Source organism: Erythranthe guttata, chromosome 14 (genome assembly GCF_056151865.1).
Source record: "Erythranthe guttata isolate IM_541 chromosome 14, IM_541, whole genome shotgun sequence".
NCBI lineage: Eukaryota > Viridiplantae > Streptophyta > Magnoliopsida > Lamiales > Phrymaceae > Erythranthe > Erythranthe guttata.
The window spans coordinates 15,780,051-15,798,189 of NC_142546.1; the positions used below are offsets into that span (position 1 = coordinate 15,780,051).

At 35.3% G+C, this 18,139-nt stretch overlaps 3 protein-coding genes across 4 annotated transcripts; 2 read left to right on the forward strand and 1 right to left on the reverse strand.

Moving 5' to 3' along the window:
* Nucleotides 1-6,938: 6,938 nt before the first annotated feature.
* On the forward strand, nt 6,939-9,571 carry LOC105977279 (DNA-directed RNA polymerase subunit beta (Protein of unknown function, DUF642)). The gene is made up of 3 exons (XM_013002586.2): nt 6,939-7,249; nt 7,749-8,246; nt 8,908-9,571. Exons 1-3 carry the CDS (start codon nt 7,168-7,170, stop codon nt 9,432-9,434), a joined length of 1,107 nt encoding a protein of 368 aa, XP_012858040.2. The 5' UTR covers nt 6,939-7,167; the 3' UTR covers nt 9,435-9,571.
* Nucleotides 9,562-12,558, reverse strand: RLF (reduced lateral root formation). 2 transcript variants are annotated; one of them, XM_088813129.1, is made up of 6 exons: nt 12,469-12,558; nt 11,955-12,050; nt 11,022-11,388; nt 10,375-10,509; nt 10,129-10,179; nt 9,562-10,024 (listed from the first exon to the last, which is right to left on the reverse strand). In XM_088813129.1, exons 2-6 carry the CDS (start codon nt 11,985-11,987, stop codon nt 9,948-9,950), a joined length of 663 nt encoding a protein of 220 aa, XP_088669255.1. In that variant the 5' UTR covers nt 11,988-12,050; nt 12,469-12,558; the 3' UTR covers nt 9,562-9,947. The 2 variants fall into 2 exon arrangements, with proteins under 2 accessions (XP_088669255.1, XP_088669256.1); XM_088813130.1 differs by having other exon boundaries at nt 12,229-12,481.
* Nucleotides 12,559-13,820: 1,262 nt separating this feature from the next.
* Nucleotides 13,821-16,414, forward strand: LOC148765294 (uncharacterized). Its single transcript, XM_088814471.1, has 3 exons — nt 13,821-15,108; nt 15,185-15,552; nt 15,670-16,414. Exons 1-2 carry the CDS (start codon nt 14,515-14,517, stop codon nt 15,338-15,340), a joined length of 750 nt encoding a protein of 249 aa, XP_088670597.1. The 5' UTR covers nt 13,821-14,514; the 3' UTR covers nt 15,341-15,552; nt 15,670-16,414.
* Nucleotides 16,415-18,139: the final 1,725 nt, after the last annotated feature.

The following is an 18,139-nucleotide window of genomic DNA, read 5'->3' on the forward strand; positions in this document are numbered from 1 at the left end:
TTATAATCCAGATTCGAAACCAATACTCCCTTTTCATATCAATTCATTAAAAAAAGAAAAGAAAAAAAGGACCTAATACAAATTAGGGGTCTTAAGATAAAAGTCCCTGGTGACAAACCTTATTAGAACTAAATGACAAGTCTAATTAAAATTTGCTTATTGCTGCCGTCTCCTTTGCCTCTACAACCATCCGCTTATTGCTGCCGTCTCCACCGCCCCCTCAATAGTGGATTGGATGTTGGAATTTTCATGATTTCCAATAATTAATATTGAGTAATATTAATTTAATTATGTAAAGATTAATTTCATTTATTTACTTGATCAAAATCATGAAGTAAAGTGAATGAAAATTGTCTTGATTAAATGGTTAACGTTCAAAATATGTGCGCTCGGTGTGATCGAGTGATATGACTAGTTTGGGTTTAGATGTCCACAAATATTACTTTTGGGGACATTTAGTAGTTAGTCAAATTATTTGAACTAAAATTCAAATAATAAAATACTTGGCCCAAACCAAATTAATTAATTGGCCCATGACCAATTAATTTTCCTACGTTTTTTGAACTCGGTAAAAAGAACAGACACACCTCTCTGCTTCTTCTTCCAACCATTGCATCCCTCTGTGAATGGATCTCTACAACCTATAAATAAAGGCAGAATCTGGCCAATTCGGTACGGAATTTAATCGGCAATTGAGAGATAGTTCTTCATATTTTTCTTTTTCTGCGTCAAAGTTCCGTTCGTTGTTCAAGTTTGCCGTGGGTCGAATATTCGTGCAAATTTTCGACAACCGATCGTTGTACCTTAGGAGACTACCGGGAAGAGACTGTGCACCGTTGACAGCCCGAAAATATTGTCTTAAGGGAATTGCTTTGGCAAGCCTCGATCGTTCTTTGTGTTTTTCACAATTCCTCTTTTCGACAAACAAGTAAGTATTTTCGTTTACGCATATTGTTATTAATTATACCAACATTGGAGTGGTGGAGAACGAAAGAGACAAAGAGAGATAGAGATATCTCTTGTGAAGAGTTGTCTGTTTATTAATTTGAAATCTAGATTTTGATTTACTAATGTGTTTTCGTTCTCTTGTGAAGAGTTGTCTGTTTCTGTGTGAAAGTGGTATTACTTTAAATATTCAATTGGGATTTCTCATTCAAATATTAGATGTAAATCTATTATGTTTAGTAAACAAATATTATTTTATTACTGCTATTTGAGAGATTAAGGTATATAATACTTAATTACTTATATTCTTAATTACAGAATATTTGGATTTGAATATAGTTTGACTTGAATTATCTTCAAATTATTTTGGCTTTCTAGTGTAAAATTCTTTTCGTTTAAACTTTTTATGTGAATCTGAAAATTGTGTAGCAAATGGCTTCAATCAATGATGCCGCTCCTAAGGTTGTCGGCGCGGCCGAAAAACCAAACAAGTTCATGGGCACGGACTTTGCTACTTGGAAGAACAAAATGTTTTTCTACCTTACTACCATAAATTTGGCTAAGTTTCTCAATGAAGAGGCACCTAAGGCAAATGAAGGAGAAACTCCCGAAAATAATAAGAAAGTCTTCCTAGCCATTGATGCGTGGAGTCACTCTGATTTTCTATGCCGTAACTACATCTTGAATTGCTTGGACGAACCGTTGTACAAAGTTTATAGTCCTATAAAGACTGCTAAACTTTTGTGGGATAGTTTGTCCAAGAAATACAAGTCTGAAGATGCGGGATATAGGAAATTCATAGTAGACAAATTCCAATTTTATCGAATGGTCGATAGCAAAACTGTGAGTGAGCAAGTGAATGAACTCCAACTCATGATCTACGATATTCTCGCCGAGGGTCATGAGGTGAGTGAATCCTATCAAGTGGCTTCCATAATTGGAAAGCTTCCACCGAGTTGGACGGAGTTCAAACACTACCTAAGGCACAAGAAATCGGTTGTCAAATGGACGATGGAGGAACTCATAGCAAGGCTCAAGACCGAGGAGGATAATAAAATTACCGACAAGGGTGGTCAATACATGGCTAAGGCACACGTAGTGGAGAGCTCGAAGCAGAGCAACAAGCGAAAGGGTCCTACATTTAACAAAGGACCAAACAACAAGAAAAATAAGAGGTTCACCGGAGCATGCTTTGTTTGCGGAAAGAATGGACACCTTGCGAAGGAGTGTCGCCACCGCAAAGAAAACAATAAAAATGAAGCAAATGTCACCGTGGACGATAATATGCACATTTCGGCAGTTGTAACAGAGGCCTACCTATTGAGCGATACTCGAGGATGGTGGGTAGACACCGGGGCAACTCGTCACATTTGCTATGACAAAAGCATGTTCTCCTCCTACAAAAAGTTGGAGCAAGAACAAAAGCTCTTCATGGGAAATGATGCTTATTCGGTGGTTGAAGGACAAGGACAAGTGATCCTAAAATTCACTTCCGGAAAGGAAGTTACCTTGAACGATGTGGTACACGTTCCGGATATTATGAAGAACTTAATCAGTGGTTCTATCCTAACCAAGAAAGGTTTCAAGTTGGCTTTTGAGTCGGATAAATTTGTACTAACCAAAGGAGGGTTTTACGTCGGAAAATGATACCTATGTGACGGTCTCTTTAAGGCGAACGTAGCCATTATCCGCAAGAACTAAGTTACTAAATAATATTAGTAATATTTAGACTCTTTTTGTGGTATGATTTGTAAGAACTTATTATTTTTATGTCATATGTGTTTAAGCCTGTAAAACAATTTTTATAAATTATTTTGGCCAATAATTTTTCTTTAAATTTTTTTTCGCCTGACTTTGTTATATTAAAAGTCTTTATAAAACTTACATATCAAAATGGTTTCCAAAAATATTGAGTAGATGAAAATTTGTGTAGTTATGCTTTCGCATAATACGCTTTGGTTTAAACTTCTATATTATTTATATTTGAGTTTAATAAAAAGGAAGCAAATGCGTATTTGTGAAATAAAAAATAAGAAGATAACTTCTTAAATCCGATAGATCGGATAATATGAGTAACTTATTTTGTGCATGGAAAAATTATTGCACCCAATTCACATCGAATGGGGTAGTCAAATTAAAAATCATGATTTAAAGATATGATTAAACTTGAGTTTACCGAACAACTTGTGGGGGAAACTCCTTGTATGTCTAATGACATATTAAATAGAGTTTCACACAAGATGAACATTCCTTATGAGTTATGGAAATATATATAATTAAGCTATAAATATCTCAAAATGTGGGGGTATTTGACTACAAGTTAAATATGTGTGTATATGTCCTTGGGGGATATAACCAAGCAATATAATTAGATATTTTATCTAAAAATAATCAATCAACAAATTGCTCTCATACTTTACTATAGTAAGTCTCGACATATTCGTTGTAGACATACAACGTGATACATTTACTCTCTAATGGAATAAATTTCCATTGATTTTGAGAAGTCCTAAGATAACCTAGCGGATCCACTTAATAAAGGTTTATCTAGCGAGAGAGTTAAATGTGCATCGAGGGAAATAAGTTTAAAGCCTAAATAACTAAGTTACCTTATACGGAAACCTAACTTGGCGACTGGAGATCCCACGGACCAAGTTCAATAGGACAACCAGTTCTGTGTAACTTAAAATGAAGCACTTAGGAGTTTTAACTCTACCTTATTCCTATGATGCAATAAGTGCAACCTACGACGTTCAAAAAGGTTAAGCTATTGCTTTTAATGACGTCTAAAACTTGTAATTTACAAGTGGGTTATAGTAGGATACTCTTTATAGATGCGGTCACCTATGTTAGTGTGAGCTGGGTCGGCTCGTTGAGAACTCTTAAAGGCTGGAATTCTCTAAAGCACTCGCAGAACCCGAGGATGTTCAAGGCCAAAACGAACACAACCGAGAACTTGAACAAGTTCGTTTAGTATGGTGTTAAGTTTATTGTCTTGGTTTACACAAACAGCCGACGGTTCAAGATGAAATAATTCACCGATTGGCTAAGTAAATCCGATAAGCTTTAACTAGGGAAGGTTCAAGATGAAATGTTTCACCTATCCCGATGTTGTACTATTCACTAAGGAATTTTGACAAATAGATCTTATGCGATAAGATTGGAAGAACAATTTTATTCATGTGGGGGATTGTTGGAATTTTTATGATTTCCAATAATTAATATTGAGTAATATTAATTTAATTATGTAAAGATTAATTTCATTTATTTACTTGATCAAAATCATGAAGTAAAGTGAATGAAAATTGTCTTGATTAAATGGTTAAAGTTCAAAAGATGTGCGCTCGGTGTGATCGAGTGATATGACTAGTTTGGGTTTAGATGTCCACAAATATTACTTTTGGGGACATTTAGTAGTTAGTCAAATTATTTGAACTAAAATTCAAATAATAAAATACTTGGCCCAAACCAAATTAATTAATTGGCCCATGACCAATTAATTTTCCTACGTTTTTTGAACTCGGTAAAAAGAACAGACACACCTCTCTGCTTCTTCTTCCAACCATTGCATCCCTCTGTGAATGGATCTCTACAACCTATAAATAAAGGCAGAATCTGGCCAATTCGGTACGGAATTTAATCGGCAATTGAGAGATAGTTCTTCATATTTTTCTTTTTCTGCGTCAAAGTTCCGTTCGTTGTTCAAGTTTGCCGTGGGTCGAATATTCGTGCAAATTTTCGACAACCGATCGTTGTACCTTGGGAGACTACCGGGAAGAGACTGTGCACCGTTGACAGCCCGAAAATATTGTCTTAAGGGAATTGCTTTGGCAAGCCTCGATCGTTCTTTGTGTTTTTCACAATTCCTCTTTTCGACAAACAAGTAAGTATTTTCGTTTACGCAGATTGTTATTAATTATACCAACATTGGAGTGGTGGAGAACGAAAGAGACAAAGAGAGATAGCGATATCGAAAAATAGAGAGATAAAGATTGTGAGAGAGAGCGAGAGAAATAGACGAGACAGAGAGAGTGACATTGAGAGCGACATTGAGAGACGGGAGAGGGCGAGATTGAGAGACGAAAGAAAAAAGAAAAATAAATCTGAGAGAAACGTGACTTTAGAATTTATGAATTTAGGTTAAGGGTAAATTATGGATAAAAGAAAAATTGAGAATGCGACTCATATTTATTTTTCTTAAAATGATCTAGTTCATAAAAAAATATTAAAGTTGTATTCCACATCTAATTATGTTTCCAACTAGGGACCTCTAACATATTACCCCTACAAATTAATCATGTGCCAGAAACCAAATTTGAACTAGTGACACGAGGATTTTCAGTCGTATGCTCCACCAGCTGAGCTATCTCGAACATTCCCAATGTAACGTCCCTATCCTCATTCTTGAAAATAAATCCAACAATGCAAGATACTTCAAATTTGATTTATAATTGAAAAAAAAGCATATTAACAAATTATTTATTTGAAATAATTAGATAGTATTTGGAAAAAAACTTGTTCTGTTTCAAAGTTGCACATGGGGGTGATGACTCGAAGAGTAAATTACGCGCCTATGGGGTTTGGACCCATTCTTGGACATTTTAGACCCATCCATGATACATCACCTAATTCGGTGATTTTTGGGTCCCACCATAAAAAAAACATTTTTTTATGAAATTTATTGAGTAGTTTTTCATCAGGATACATATTATCCAGTAAGATTAAATTATGAAAAACTCATTCAACTATGAATTTTCTTACACCTTTAGCTTCATGAGATCAAATTCAATAGAATTTTTTAAGTTTTATAAATGTTTTTTAAGTTTGTACTCGTTTTGTGCAAAAATGCAGTTTTTGATGCATCAAAATCTGATATTTATAAGTTAAGAGACGCATTTTATTATCATCTGATTCCAAAATGTGGAGCTCGAATGTGGTAAAACAGATACAAACTGGAGAATATTCCAAATAATCTAGAAAATACCACTAATTTGACACAACAAGAGTGAACAGACGTGTATAAAGATTCATATTTTATGGGTGGTTGTAATTACCCAAACATGAGAGTGTTTTTCATAATTTGACCGGCAAACTGTTATGTACCATATTTCTATATATATACATGTGGTAAAATATAAAATATGGCAAAAATTATAGCATAAATCAAACCTTGAAAGTGCTAATTTTACAATAAAAATAAAAAGAAAAATTTAATTAGTTTTTGGCATGAGGAAATAGAGTAAAGGGTTTTGGTTGAGAGAGAATTTATTAACTATTATGGCTAGGGCAGCTATACATTATGAGAGTTGTTTATGAGTTAATAATATATATTCAAGATAGACACACAATAGGTGTTTTCATTACAACACTAACTATACATTAACCGAGCCACGTGTTATCCAATATTAATAATTGAGTTGTGCAATCAATCAGCCTTGAAATATTTTTCCTCAATAGAAAAAAAAAAGATAAAATAAATAAATAAAAGTGAATTAAACACGTATCGACTAATAAAGTACTTAGTTCAATGGCCGGTGGGGATGCATGTTTGCAATGAATTCATCGTCAAATACACTTAAAACCTCAATAAATTAATACAGTCATGCTAAATTAATTCTTTAAATTTAGTGAAATATTAAATTATTGAACTAATAATTCAATAAAATCGAAAGAAATTAATATTTAAATGGATTATTAATTTATCGAAGTTCTACTGAACGAAAATTGATTCCGATAACACCTCTCGAGATGGACACGACATTTTTTCCTTGTAAGATTTGGCATCAATGATTGAACAAGGCCCAGTTAGATTCTTGTCTAAGAGGAAAGGTTAAATTTTTTTTCAAAATTCAAATTCAAAAGATTAAAAGAAAATAAAAAGGATGATTTGTTCATTGGAATACACAAATAATATAAATGGGGGAATTGCATGAATCAAGGAGAAAGATAAAGCCCTAATGTTATTATTAAAACAATATAAACTGTGTTTTTTTGAGACAAACAGACAAATTATCACCATGTTGCATCTGCCCCTTAAAAGGTGTACTTGTTCCCATGCTCTCTCTCTCTCTCTCTCTCTCTCTCTCTCTCTCACACACACACACACACACAGACAGACTCTATTATGTATAAATAAATGCACAACACAGATGCCCTAATACCATCCTTTACCTTAGACCATTCTCTCTCTCTCTCTCTCTCTGCTGATTCTGTTGTGCAAAAATGAAAATGAAGATCTCTTTCATGCTTTCTCTGTGCTTTCTCTACACTGTGTCTGCTCTTGCACCACCACCTCCTTTTGAAGGTATGCCATAACATTTTATCTACTTATCTTATTTACAACTGTACTTCATGTTTTAATTCTTGGTACACAACACTAGATCTTTACCAAGTTCTAATTCTTACAGAGATTCTTGAAAATCATTTTTTTACCCAAAGACACAATTTTTATGCTACACTAATGTTACGGTTTCGTTTTCGGGTTTCGGGTTTTTTTTTACATGTATACTTTGATCTACTTGTCCTAGTTACAACTTTACTTCACATTCTCATTCTTGGTAGATCTTTATCAAGTTCTCATTCTTTCTTAGAGATTCTTGAACTGCTAACTTGATCTTCATCTTATACTGATGTTTCTATTCAGCTCCTACACACACACACACACACACACACACACACACACACACTCCTAGCAGAATTTCTTGAAAACTACATATCTTTACCCATAAAAACATGATCTTTATCTTACATTAATGTTTCTATTTAGCAAGTTTTGACACTAGCCCACATTATATTTTTATCAGGGCTTCTCCCAAATGGGAATTTCGAAGAGAAACCGAGCCCTAAAGACATCAAGAAAACAGTGCTCCAAGGCAAACACGCCCTCCCCAAATGGGAAATCAACGGCTTCGTTGAGTACATCTCCGGTGGTCCCCAGCCAGGCGGCATGTACTTTGCCGTGGCACACGGGGTCCACGCAGTTCGCCTCGGAAACGAGGCCTCGATTTCCCAAACCATCCCCGTGAAAAACGGCTCTTTGTATGCACTCACATTCGGTGCATCGAGAACTTGTGCACAGGATGAGGTTTTGAGGGTTTCTGTGCCTCCTCAAACAGGGGACCTCCCTTTGGCTACACTTTATAGCAGCAATGGTGGCGACACTTACGCTTGGGGATTTAGGGCTAATTCGAATTACGTGAAGGTGATTTTTCATAACACGGGAATGCAGGAAGATCCTGCTTGTGGGCCCCTCTTGGATGCCGTTGCCATTAAAGAACTCTTCCCTCCTAAGCCAAGCAGAGGTAATTATCATCTAACAAACACCTCTCTTGTCTCTAATGGTTTTCTCGTTTCCTTGATCGATTTTCCGTTTTTTAAAGGTTTTTAAATGTTCGATTAATTGTTTATGCTATTGCCTTTTGCTATGGTTCTATACATATTGTTTTGGATGGAAGGATTTTGGGTGGGGAAAATCTTGATATGGCTTCAAATGACATACGTTCGAAATTCACTACAATAACCTGAAAACATCTCGATTTTAAAGATTTGAAATTCGTTGTGAAAACAAATTCATCGAAACACGTTCGATGGAATTTTTTATTAAGGGTTTTAAAATCCCAGCCTTCAAATCATTCGATTAAAAAATCGAGCCTCATAATGGAGTGTTTACAATTTTCCTAAAGAGCATGTGATTTTTAGCTGTGCATGCACTGTCTTTGTGCATTATGTTAAAACACTAAACAAAAGATCTATTATACTGTGGTTAGCTTTCACAGCATTATTAAATGGTCTGACTTTTAGTTATTCCCTTCACCAGGTGGCTCTACTTTGACTTCATAATTTTATTACATGTCTAATTCCCAGATCCAACTGTTTCTGCAGTATTCGACATGTAATCTATGTTTACTAATTAAACAATAAAACCCTTATTCCAACTATTTTTTTTTATTTTTTATTTTGCAGTGAACCTAGTCAAGAACGAAGGATTTGAAGAAGGCCCTCATCTACTAATGAACTCGTCTCATGGAGTTCTCCTCCCACCAAAACAAGAAGACCTAACTTCACCACTCCCTGGTTGGATTATCGAATCATTGAAAGCCGTAAAATTTATCGACGCAAAACATTTCAACGTACCTTTCGGAAAATCTGCTGTCGAACTTGTTGCGGGAAGAGAGAGTGCAATTGCGCAAATCATCAGAACAGTCCCAAACAAAGTCTACAATCTCTCGTTTGTTGTTGGTGATGCTAAAAACGGCTGTCACGGATCGATGCTTGTGGAGGCTTTCGCTGCTAAAACGACAGCGAAAGCACCGTTCAAATCTGAAGGCAAAGGGAAGTTTTCGACTTACAGTTTTCAGTTCACGTCGGTTTCGGACAGGACCAGGTTGACTTTCTTCAGCTCCTTTTATCATACGAGGATCGATGACTTTGGCTCTCTCTGTGGCCCTGTTCTTGATGAAGTCCGTGTTTTTCCTGCTGCGAAGATGTAATAATAATAGCAATATATCTGCATTATCGAGATATTTGAGGCGTGCAATTCTAATATATATGTAATAGATGAGATGCAGTAATGGGAATTCAGCCTCTTCTCGAGGCTAATCAAAGGATAAGGCGTTACTTTAGCAAATATGTGATTTGCATGAGCTGATTTTCAACTGCTTGTAATACAAGTTATTGTTTCGGAATAATTTGATCAATCAAATATAAATACAATGCAAGAAAAAACAGAAGAAGAACAGTAATACATAAATCGAATATGATTCATGCCAAGAATTGAATATGATTAATGCCAAGAATTGTAAAGACACATTGGCTAATACGAAGCTCAACATAGACAAACTGATCAATAGATAAAAATACTGTCTTTATATCAGTCTCCCCTCTTTCAAATATGTAAGAACATATATACTAAGCAGAATCTCTTGCCTCTGGCTTCTACAACCATATCAGGGGAATAAAATTGTTGCAAAGAATTGCATTTTTTTTCTATGAAGCGAATGTCTTCATTTGCCCACGTCTAAAACGCCGACGAGACATTTCTCCAACATGAATTCTGCATTAACCCAAGCATGGTATTTATCTGAATCAAGAATCAGGATTCGCAATAGTATCGGATATCATACTAATTTTATTCGGTAGAAATTGATAAAAAAAAATGTTGGTAAAATATGACAAAAAGGATACTGAATAAAGACGTGCAATCTTTTCCAACTGCCTTCATTAGCATATCGACACCTAGCAGCAGCAGCAAATGTACGGTAAAAAAAATTAGATGATATACAAATCGAATATAAACAGTTAAAAGAACTTGCTACTAGTGACAAAGATTCTGCAAGACAGTAACAAACCACAATCGCTAAGAGAATACGAGTTTAAAAAGAAAATCCAAAATAATTAGAAATACTCTGAGGTACAAAAATCAATGGGTACCTCCAGGATGAAACTTCATATATGGGGCAATATTATAGACACGGCCTTTTAGAACAGTCCACATGGAGTTTTCAGACTGATTTTGTTTCACTTCGTTCAATGATATAAGTCTCTTATTCGAGTGTCCCTTCAATCCTGAGACCAATATAATATGAACACAAAACAATTCAGTTATGCACTACGACTAAGTAGAAGTTGATTGTGCTTGAACACTAATCGTGCACTATTTTCTGCAGAACTTAAGCTAAATTGGACAGCTGCACACAAATAAGTTCCAAAAACGGACACATGGCTCCACATTACGTGATGTGAAAATTCAAGAATATTTTGACTATAATAGTCTATAATTGGCACGACAAAGCACATGAATTGAAGCTGAATTGTTCAACAAGTGGTTATTTCTATGCATGTGCGAGTATTTTTGTGTTGAGTGTGATTCATGTATTAGTTAGTTGAGAAAAATTGGTCACAAATGCGTATCACCCTACTTAGACGGGACCAGAATAGCAATGAGAAACTAAAAGCAATTTCATCAAAAGTTTGGTATCATTAGTTCGTTCGGCTAGATTTTACAGTTAGATTGTCAATAGAGAAATTTACCAAACATATTTCGGGAAAAAAAAAAAAAAAAAAAAGATGGTAAGAACCTGCCAAATCAGGGTGCGTTCTTGTAAGCTTAAGCCAGTCCACCTGACTATACCCCTTCTCAAAAGGAACCTTCGCACGAGCCGTAGACTTCTTTACAGGCGTTGAAGGCTTAGCTGAACTTGCGGGACCCACTTCCGCTGTTTTTTTGGGCTGTTGATCGATTCCTCCGCTAGACGATGCATCAGTAACAGTAAAAGACAAAGAGCCAACTGTTTCTTGCTTCTGAGAGGTACCACTAATTTTAAACATATTACTACCATTTTTCTTGTTACTAATCTTATCGGTAGCATTTTCATTTACATCATCTATACGAATCCCGCTTACATCATCGGCAACTTTCTGAGTATCGTCTACTGGCGGGGGAACCTAATAACACCACAAAGTGTTCGAAGTTGAATACTAAAAGAATAGATGAATAACAAATCGGAATAAAAATGTACAAGAAAACAAAATGTACATTTTTCATGTAAAAAATATTTATCGAAAAAACAACCGTCACTTTGTCAATATTAGAAACTGCCTGATATATATTTCTCAATGTAAGACAGCAAAATATCAATTAATCCCCCAATGATTAATATTTGACAGGGGCGTGAGATTTTCTAAACTGTAAAAGTGGAATTGTCGACGAAAGATTTTGAAAGAAGTTTCCCAACAGATTGCGAATTTCTAATAAAATTTCAAATCGACCAATAATTTATATATACCAAAAGCACCCTAAACTATGATATATAATTTTTTTTTTAGACATCCAAGTGCCCACCCTAGTACCACAGTAGCTCCGTCACTATTGAAAACAAGACGATAAAAAGCAACTCATATTGATCTTAATACACGATTTAGGGAAAACCGCCCCAAAAACGAGCAAGTAATTTGCCAATAAATTGAAATTACAATACGAAATAGCTCATGAAAAATATCGAAGAACATACCGGACAAAAGGTGAAATCATCCTCACCAGCCATTATATCCCAAAATCAGATTCCAAGAGGGGGCAAAAAACAAAATTCAATCTACAAAATTCGCCTCTGCACAAAGATTTCATCACCACACAAAGAACACCATCAGATAAAAATTAAAAAAAAAATAATAGATAAATTCCAGATACCTAGTTCTGCAAATTTCCGATCAGTGATTCGTAAGCTACAACATAAATGATTCAGAGTACAGCAAACTAAAATCAAAATCAAAACCTAATTAACTGACCCGCATTTATTTTCAATTTTCCGATATTCTAATTTGTTGGCAGCAATTTCAATTCTGTTTCCTTTCTGAATTATCTTCACAACGATTTGGTCAGCGGAATACAATTTTGTTTTTTAACGCTAAATAAAAAAATTAAAAGAATAACCGAATAAAATAGCGCAAAAAGAAGAATATAAACACGCACAATCACACGCACACAGAGAATATATATATACGTAGGTAGTGGGAGAAGGGGCGTACTCTTGTTGAAGATGATTCTGTAGTAGGTGGAATTTCAGTTCTCAGAGAAAGATGGAGAGAATTATATTATTCAACACTCTCGTTTGATTATTCAACATTCATTCATATTATTTTGGGGAAATTACAGTTTTCACCCCTCAAGTTTGCATCGATTACTCATTTGATCCCTTATGTTCACAAAAAACACATTTGGTGCATAATGTTCCAATAGTTTAACACTCTTGGTCATTTTCATCAATCTACCGTTAGTCGGTTGGTTAAGGGAGTGACATTGACACGGTTCATTATGTTATTTTTAACGTGAAATTGACAAAAATGACTAAAAATGTTGCATTTTTTTAATATTAGGGACTAAATATGTTTTTTTTTAACATGGGACAAAATGTGAAATTGGTGCAAACTGCAAACTTGAAGGGCAAAAAATATAGTTTCCCATATTATTTTTATATTAGAGAGAGAGATATGTTTTGGGCTAACATTTAAGCCCAAATATTTAGATTTGTTAACAAATGGGCTTTGATGGCTCGATTGGTTATACAATGGGCTAAAGTGCAATTATTGAATAATCTCGGGGTTATACTATTAATAAAATTAGTCAATTCAATTATAAATGTTTGCTTAATTTGATTGCATAGTGTGCTTGATCAACATAATAAAGTCAAAATGGCGTGATGTGGTGTTCACTATATATATGTTTCTTAAGTTATAAATAGAAGGGGAAACTACAGATAAATCCCTAATCCAAAACTTGAAATACAGATCAGTCCCTAGGTAGTTTCCCCTAGCATTTAAGTCCCTACTCACGCGCCTAACATGCAGATCAGTCCCTAATAAAATGTGCAAATACTAAAATACCCTTTACTTTATACTAATTTTACATAACTTCTTTTCAACTTCCAACGCGCTGTTTGTATTACACGCTCTTTGCCCGTTACATTTCAAAAATCAAACAACAAAAAAGAAGCTAAAAAGGCGCAGAAAAAACCCCCATTCAGTTATACCCATTTTCAGACCAAGAAGAAACGCAACAGAGAAACGAAGAAGAAACGAAGAAGAAACGCAACAGAGAAACAACAAAGAAGGAAGAAATTACGAAGCACGAAGAATCAACAAACCGCAGAAATATAGTATAAACAAACCCATTTATAAACAATGGTGAAGCAGGGTAAACAACAAGGTTTGATTTTTTATTTTTTTTTCATTTTCTTGGAAACAGACCCATTTGGGTGTTGCTTAAGCAGGGCAAAAAGGTTTATTTGTTATAGAATTGCATGATTTTGAACATATCCACTCATGGGTATTATGCCTCGAATTTATTCGGTGTTTCCCCTAATCATTAAATCGGTTCCAATATTTGTTGTTCTGTTGTTTGGGTTTGCAAAGATCATTTATTTGTTGTCGAATTTCATGATTTTGTAACAGTTTTCTCATGGGTATTATTCTTCGGTGACATTAGCATGTCCCCAAAGCATTTTGAGTCCTAACAAGGGTTTCATATAGGATATGGGAAAGAGGCTTATTGTATTTTTCGTACTGGTTCTATAGTATGTGTCATGCGCAGTAATGGTATTAATAGTGCATTTAGATGGTATAATCTTTGATGGTTCTGTAGCATGTGTCATATGCCACAATAGTATTACTAGTGACTTTGAATGGTATTACTTGTGACTTCGGATGGTATTGACATGTGGTACTAGAAGTATAATGTTGATGGTCCTGTAGTATAAGTCATATGCCATAATAGTATTACTAGTGCCTTTGAATGGTATTACGTGTGACTTCGGATGGTATTGACATGTGGTGCTAGAAGTATAATGTTTGATGGTCCTGTAGTATAAGTCATATGCCATAATAGTATTACTAGTGCCTTTGAATGGTATTACTAGTGACTTCGGATGGTATTGACATGTGGAACTTTATAGTACGTTGTATCTGTTATAATTGTATTTGTTTTATGTGTATGTAATTGCAGGAATTGTTGTAAAAGAAGAAGGCAACAAGCTATCAATAGGCTGCAGGTGCTCACCGTGGGCCTTTCAAACAACTATGGAAGGTGTGAAAAAAGTGATGAAGAAACAACATCATGAAGTACTGAAGAAAAATCCCTTCTATCACTACATGGACATGCCTAAAATAAACCACAGCTTCCATAGGGTTGTGTCTCTCATGCAAGCGTACAATCCAGAAGATCGGGCCTTCTGGTTTGGGGGAAATACTATACGCTTGGAATTCACTCCGCAGCAATTATCTATCGTATTAGGGCTGCAGTACGAAGGCGTACCGGTGGATGTGAATATGGATGGTAGAGACACTGATTTCATCACACGTATTTTTGATGGTAAGTTATCTTTAGTGACGAGGCCATATATTGGTTATAAACTGGAGGCCTATGCAGTTATGACCGATCAACAATCTGTTGAAGATTTCAGCAGATTGTACACTATTTATCTGTTTAATACTATTCTACTGCCAAAGGGGAACAAAACGTTAGAAAGGTGGGTTTATCCGCATGTAGAAGATTTGGAGGTTTTAGGGTCTTTTGCATGGGGAAAGTTGGTGTATGATATTCTTGTTGAGAATATGGAGGGGTATCTGAAGGGGGGGTTGAAGTATTTTGATGGATGCACTATCGGCTTATTGGTAAGTGATATCTAATAGTGAATATATATTATGTTATATTGAATATACCAATTAATATTGATTCCAAAATGCGCAGGCATGGGTGCATGAAAGGATCACGTTACTAGGGGTTAGCACCAGTGTTTACAAATTTCCCCGGTTCTTCCGGTGGCAAGACAGCAAAATCCCGATCGATGAAGAAACAGCTAGGTTGCTTTTTGATCAGATAAAACAAGTGGAGGTAACACTTTGAGTTACAAAATATATAATGTATTAGGTATTTGCTAACAAATTTTTTACGTTTATTAGGTTATACCATTTTCTGTGTACCCGAAAGAGAAAGCGTTGCTTTCTCCGGTTTTGGAAGTAATTTCTGGTCCAGTTGTTGGAATTAGTGCTGACAGATTTGTGGAAATAAGTTCTGAGAGTAGTGAAGATGAGATTGGAGACGTGGAAGCAACACCTGTAAGTCATTAATACAATAAACCTTAAAATTCATACTTCCATTCCCATTGGAACATACTATATGTCAACCAATATAATACTATGGTATAACATGTTTCGTACTATTGTTTTTTTTAGTTGCAGCAGAAGAAGAATAACTTAAAAAGGAAGAGGGGGAATGTAACAGAAGAAAAAAATAAAGAAAAAAAAATGCAGAGTAAGAGAAAGAAAGAAAAGGAGATAGAGAAAGAGAAGGAGATAGAGATAGAGAAAGAGCAGGAGAAAGAGAAGGAGAAAGAGAAAGAGACAGAGAGAGTGAATGAGAGAGAGAATGAGAGAGAGACAGAAAAAGAGAGAGAGACGGAGACAGAGAAAGAGATAGAGATAGAGGCAGAGATAGAGATAGAGGAAAGGGAAAATGAAGGAGAAAATGAAGGAGGAAAGGGGATGGAAGGTGAAGGAGAACGAAATGAAGAAAGAGAGAGAAATCAAGGAGAAGAAAGTCAAAGTCAAAGGCCAAAGTCAAAGGCCAAAGTTCCACGCGTGCGAGGACGAGGACGAGGACGTGGCCGTAAACAAGTTCCTGTGTCCAAGGTTTCGGTTTCAGCCCCTGGGATCAAGGTATTTTTATCTAATATTAGTATTACATTATTATTATTTTTTGTCATAATTGGTGTGATTTATTCGTTATATAGAATGCCGATTATTACCGGGGAAGAAATGACTACGTACGTCGTGACCAAATATCCGAAGAAGATAGGATATTGTTGGATCAGTTCTTGGAAAGTGTTGATTTAGGGTAAGAGCACAACCACCTTGATAGTACATGTTAATGTCTTTAATGGTACATGTTGACTGCATTTTATAGTCTGTAGTAACTTTGTACATAGTATAAGTTTACTTATCCAATGGTACATGTTGACTGCATGTTATAGTATGTAGTAACTTTGTACATAGTATAAGTTTACTTATCCAATGGTACATGTTTACTGCATGTTATAGTATGTAGTAACTTTGTACATAGTATAAGTCTACTTATCCAATAGTATATGGTCACTGTATGTTATAGTATGTAGTAACTTTGTACATAGTACAAGTTTACTTATCCAATAGTACGTGGTTATGTCTTACTGTAGTGAAACTATTGTGGAGAGATGCCCACATCAATTGACGGGGAGGCATATGTGCGAACTTTTATTTGATGACATGCTGAGTGCAGAACACATAGATTTGTACTTGAATCTATTATGTTCCGAATCTATCATGAACCAGCATGGACATGAGATTGATTACCTTGACTCCCCTGCCCAGGTATATAGTGGTTTAACAAATATGTTGCATACATTACAATGTTTATCTAATATTCTCTATTATGTTTCGTAGCAAGAGTTACTGTCGCGACCTCGGGTGGACGTAGAACGAATGAGCGATGCCAAGTTTGATTGTCTTCTCAATGAATTTACTATTTTTGGAACGATGGCTTTTGACAAGCTAAACACAGCAAATATCTTCAGTAAAACATTTGTCATGATACCTATCAATTCCAGTGAACACTGGTTCCTGCTTGTTCTGAACCCAATAGATAAATGTATTTACCATTGGAACTCCATAGACTATTCTCCGAATTTCCCAGGAATTGCGGATTATGTTGTAAGCCCATATTCTTGTAATTAGTTATTCTTTATTCTTGCGAATTGTTGTAGACTAATATAATATTTTATTTTCGTAGGCCTCGTTTTACAGCAAGGTGGTTGAAAGAAGGTCTGGGTTGGAGATAGAATCGGAAGCTAAATGGGTTCATGGATGTAGGCAGCAGGATGGGAACCTTGATTGCGGCTTGTTTGTCTGCATGTGGGCATATTGTCATGCTGTAAACAGTGAAGATATTTGGTTTAAGGCAAAAACTTGCGATATCAAAACACTTCGCCCAAAACTAGCAGCTATCTTTCTGAGGCATCGGGGAGTAGAAGTGGAAGCTAAATATGAAATAGATCTGGCGTTATTGTGAAAAAACTGGGAGTGGAAGTTTTTGTGTTTTTTTGTAATTAATTAATGAACAGGTGAATGTGTTTTTACGCCATAAACAATCTGTCCTTTTGTTGTAGAGCTAATAATACTATTGATTAGCTCTACTCGTACTTTTTCATTGTATACATTGTACTATATGTTTCGATGAAATGTACTTGCCTTTTGAACACATGGTACTATAAGTACGGGAGATGCATAAATTATGTTTTAGATGATTATTTTAAGGTAGGTGAGCATTATTGTTGCGTTTGGAATACAAGATCCCATAAATATGTTGAATTTCATATACTATACAATTAATATATTCATACAAGTCTACAATGCTCAAGTGTAAAACTAATACTTTCCTCAATCTTACCATAGTCGATGTTGATCGACTCCCACACTGTCTCCATTCATTCTTAATAGTCTAAAACTGAAGAGTTGTGTCTTAAAATGCGATCATATGGATGCATTGGCCCGACAATAATATATAGAGTGTAAAAATACTATATGAATGGCAAACATATACTTTACCAGTGAACAAATCGTACTATAGTCACGACTCACTTGTACTTTACCGGCTTATACATTGTACTTA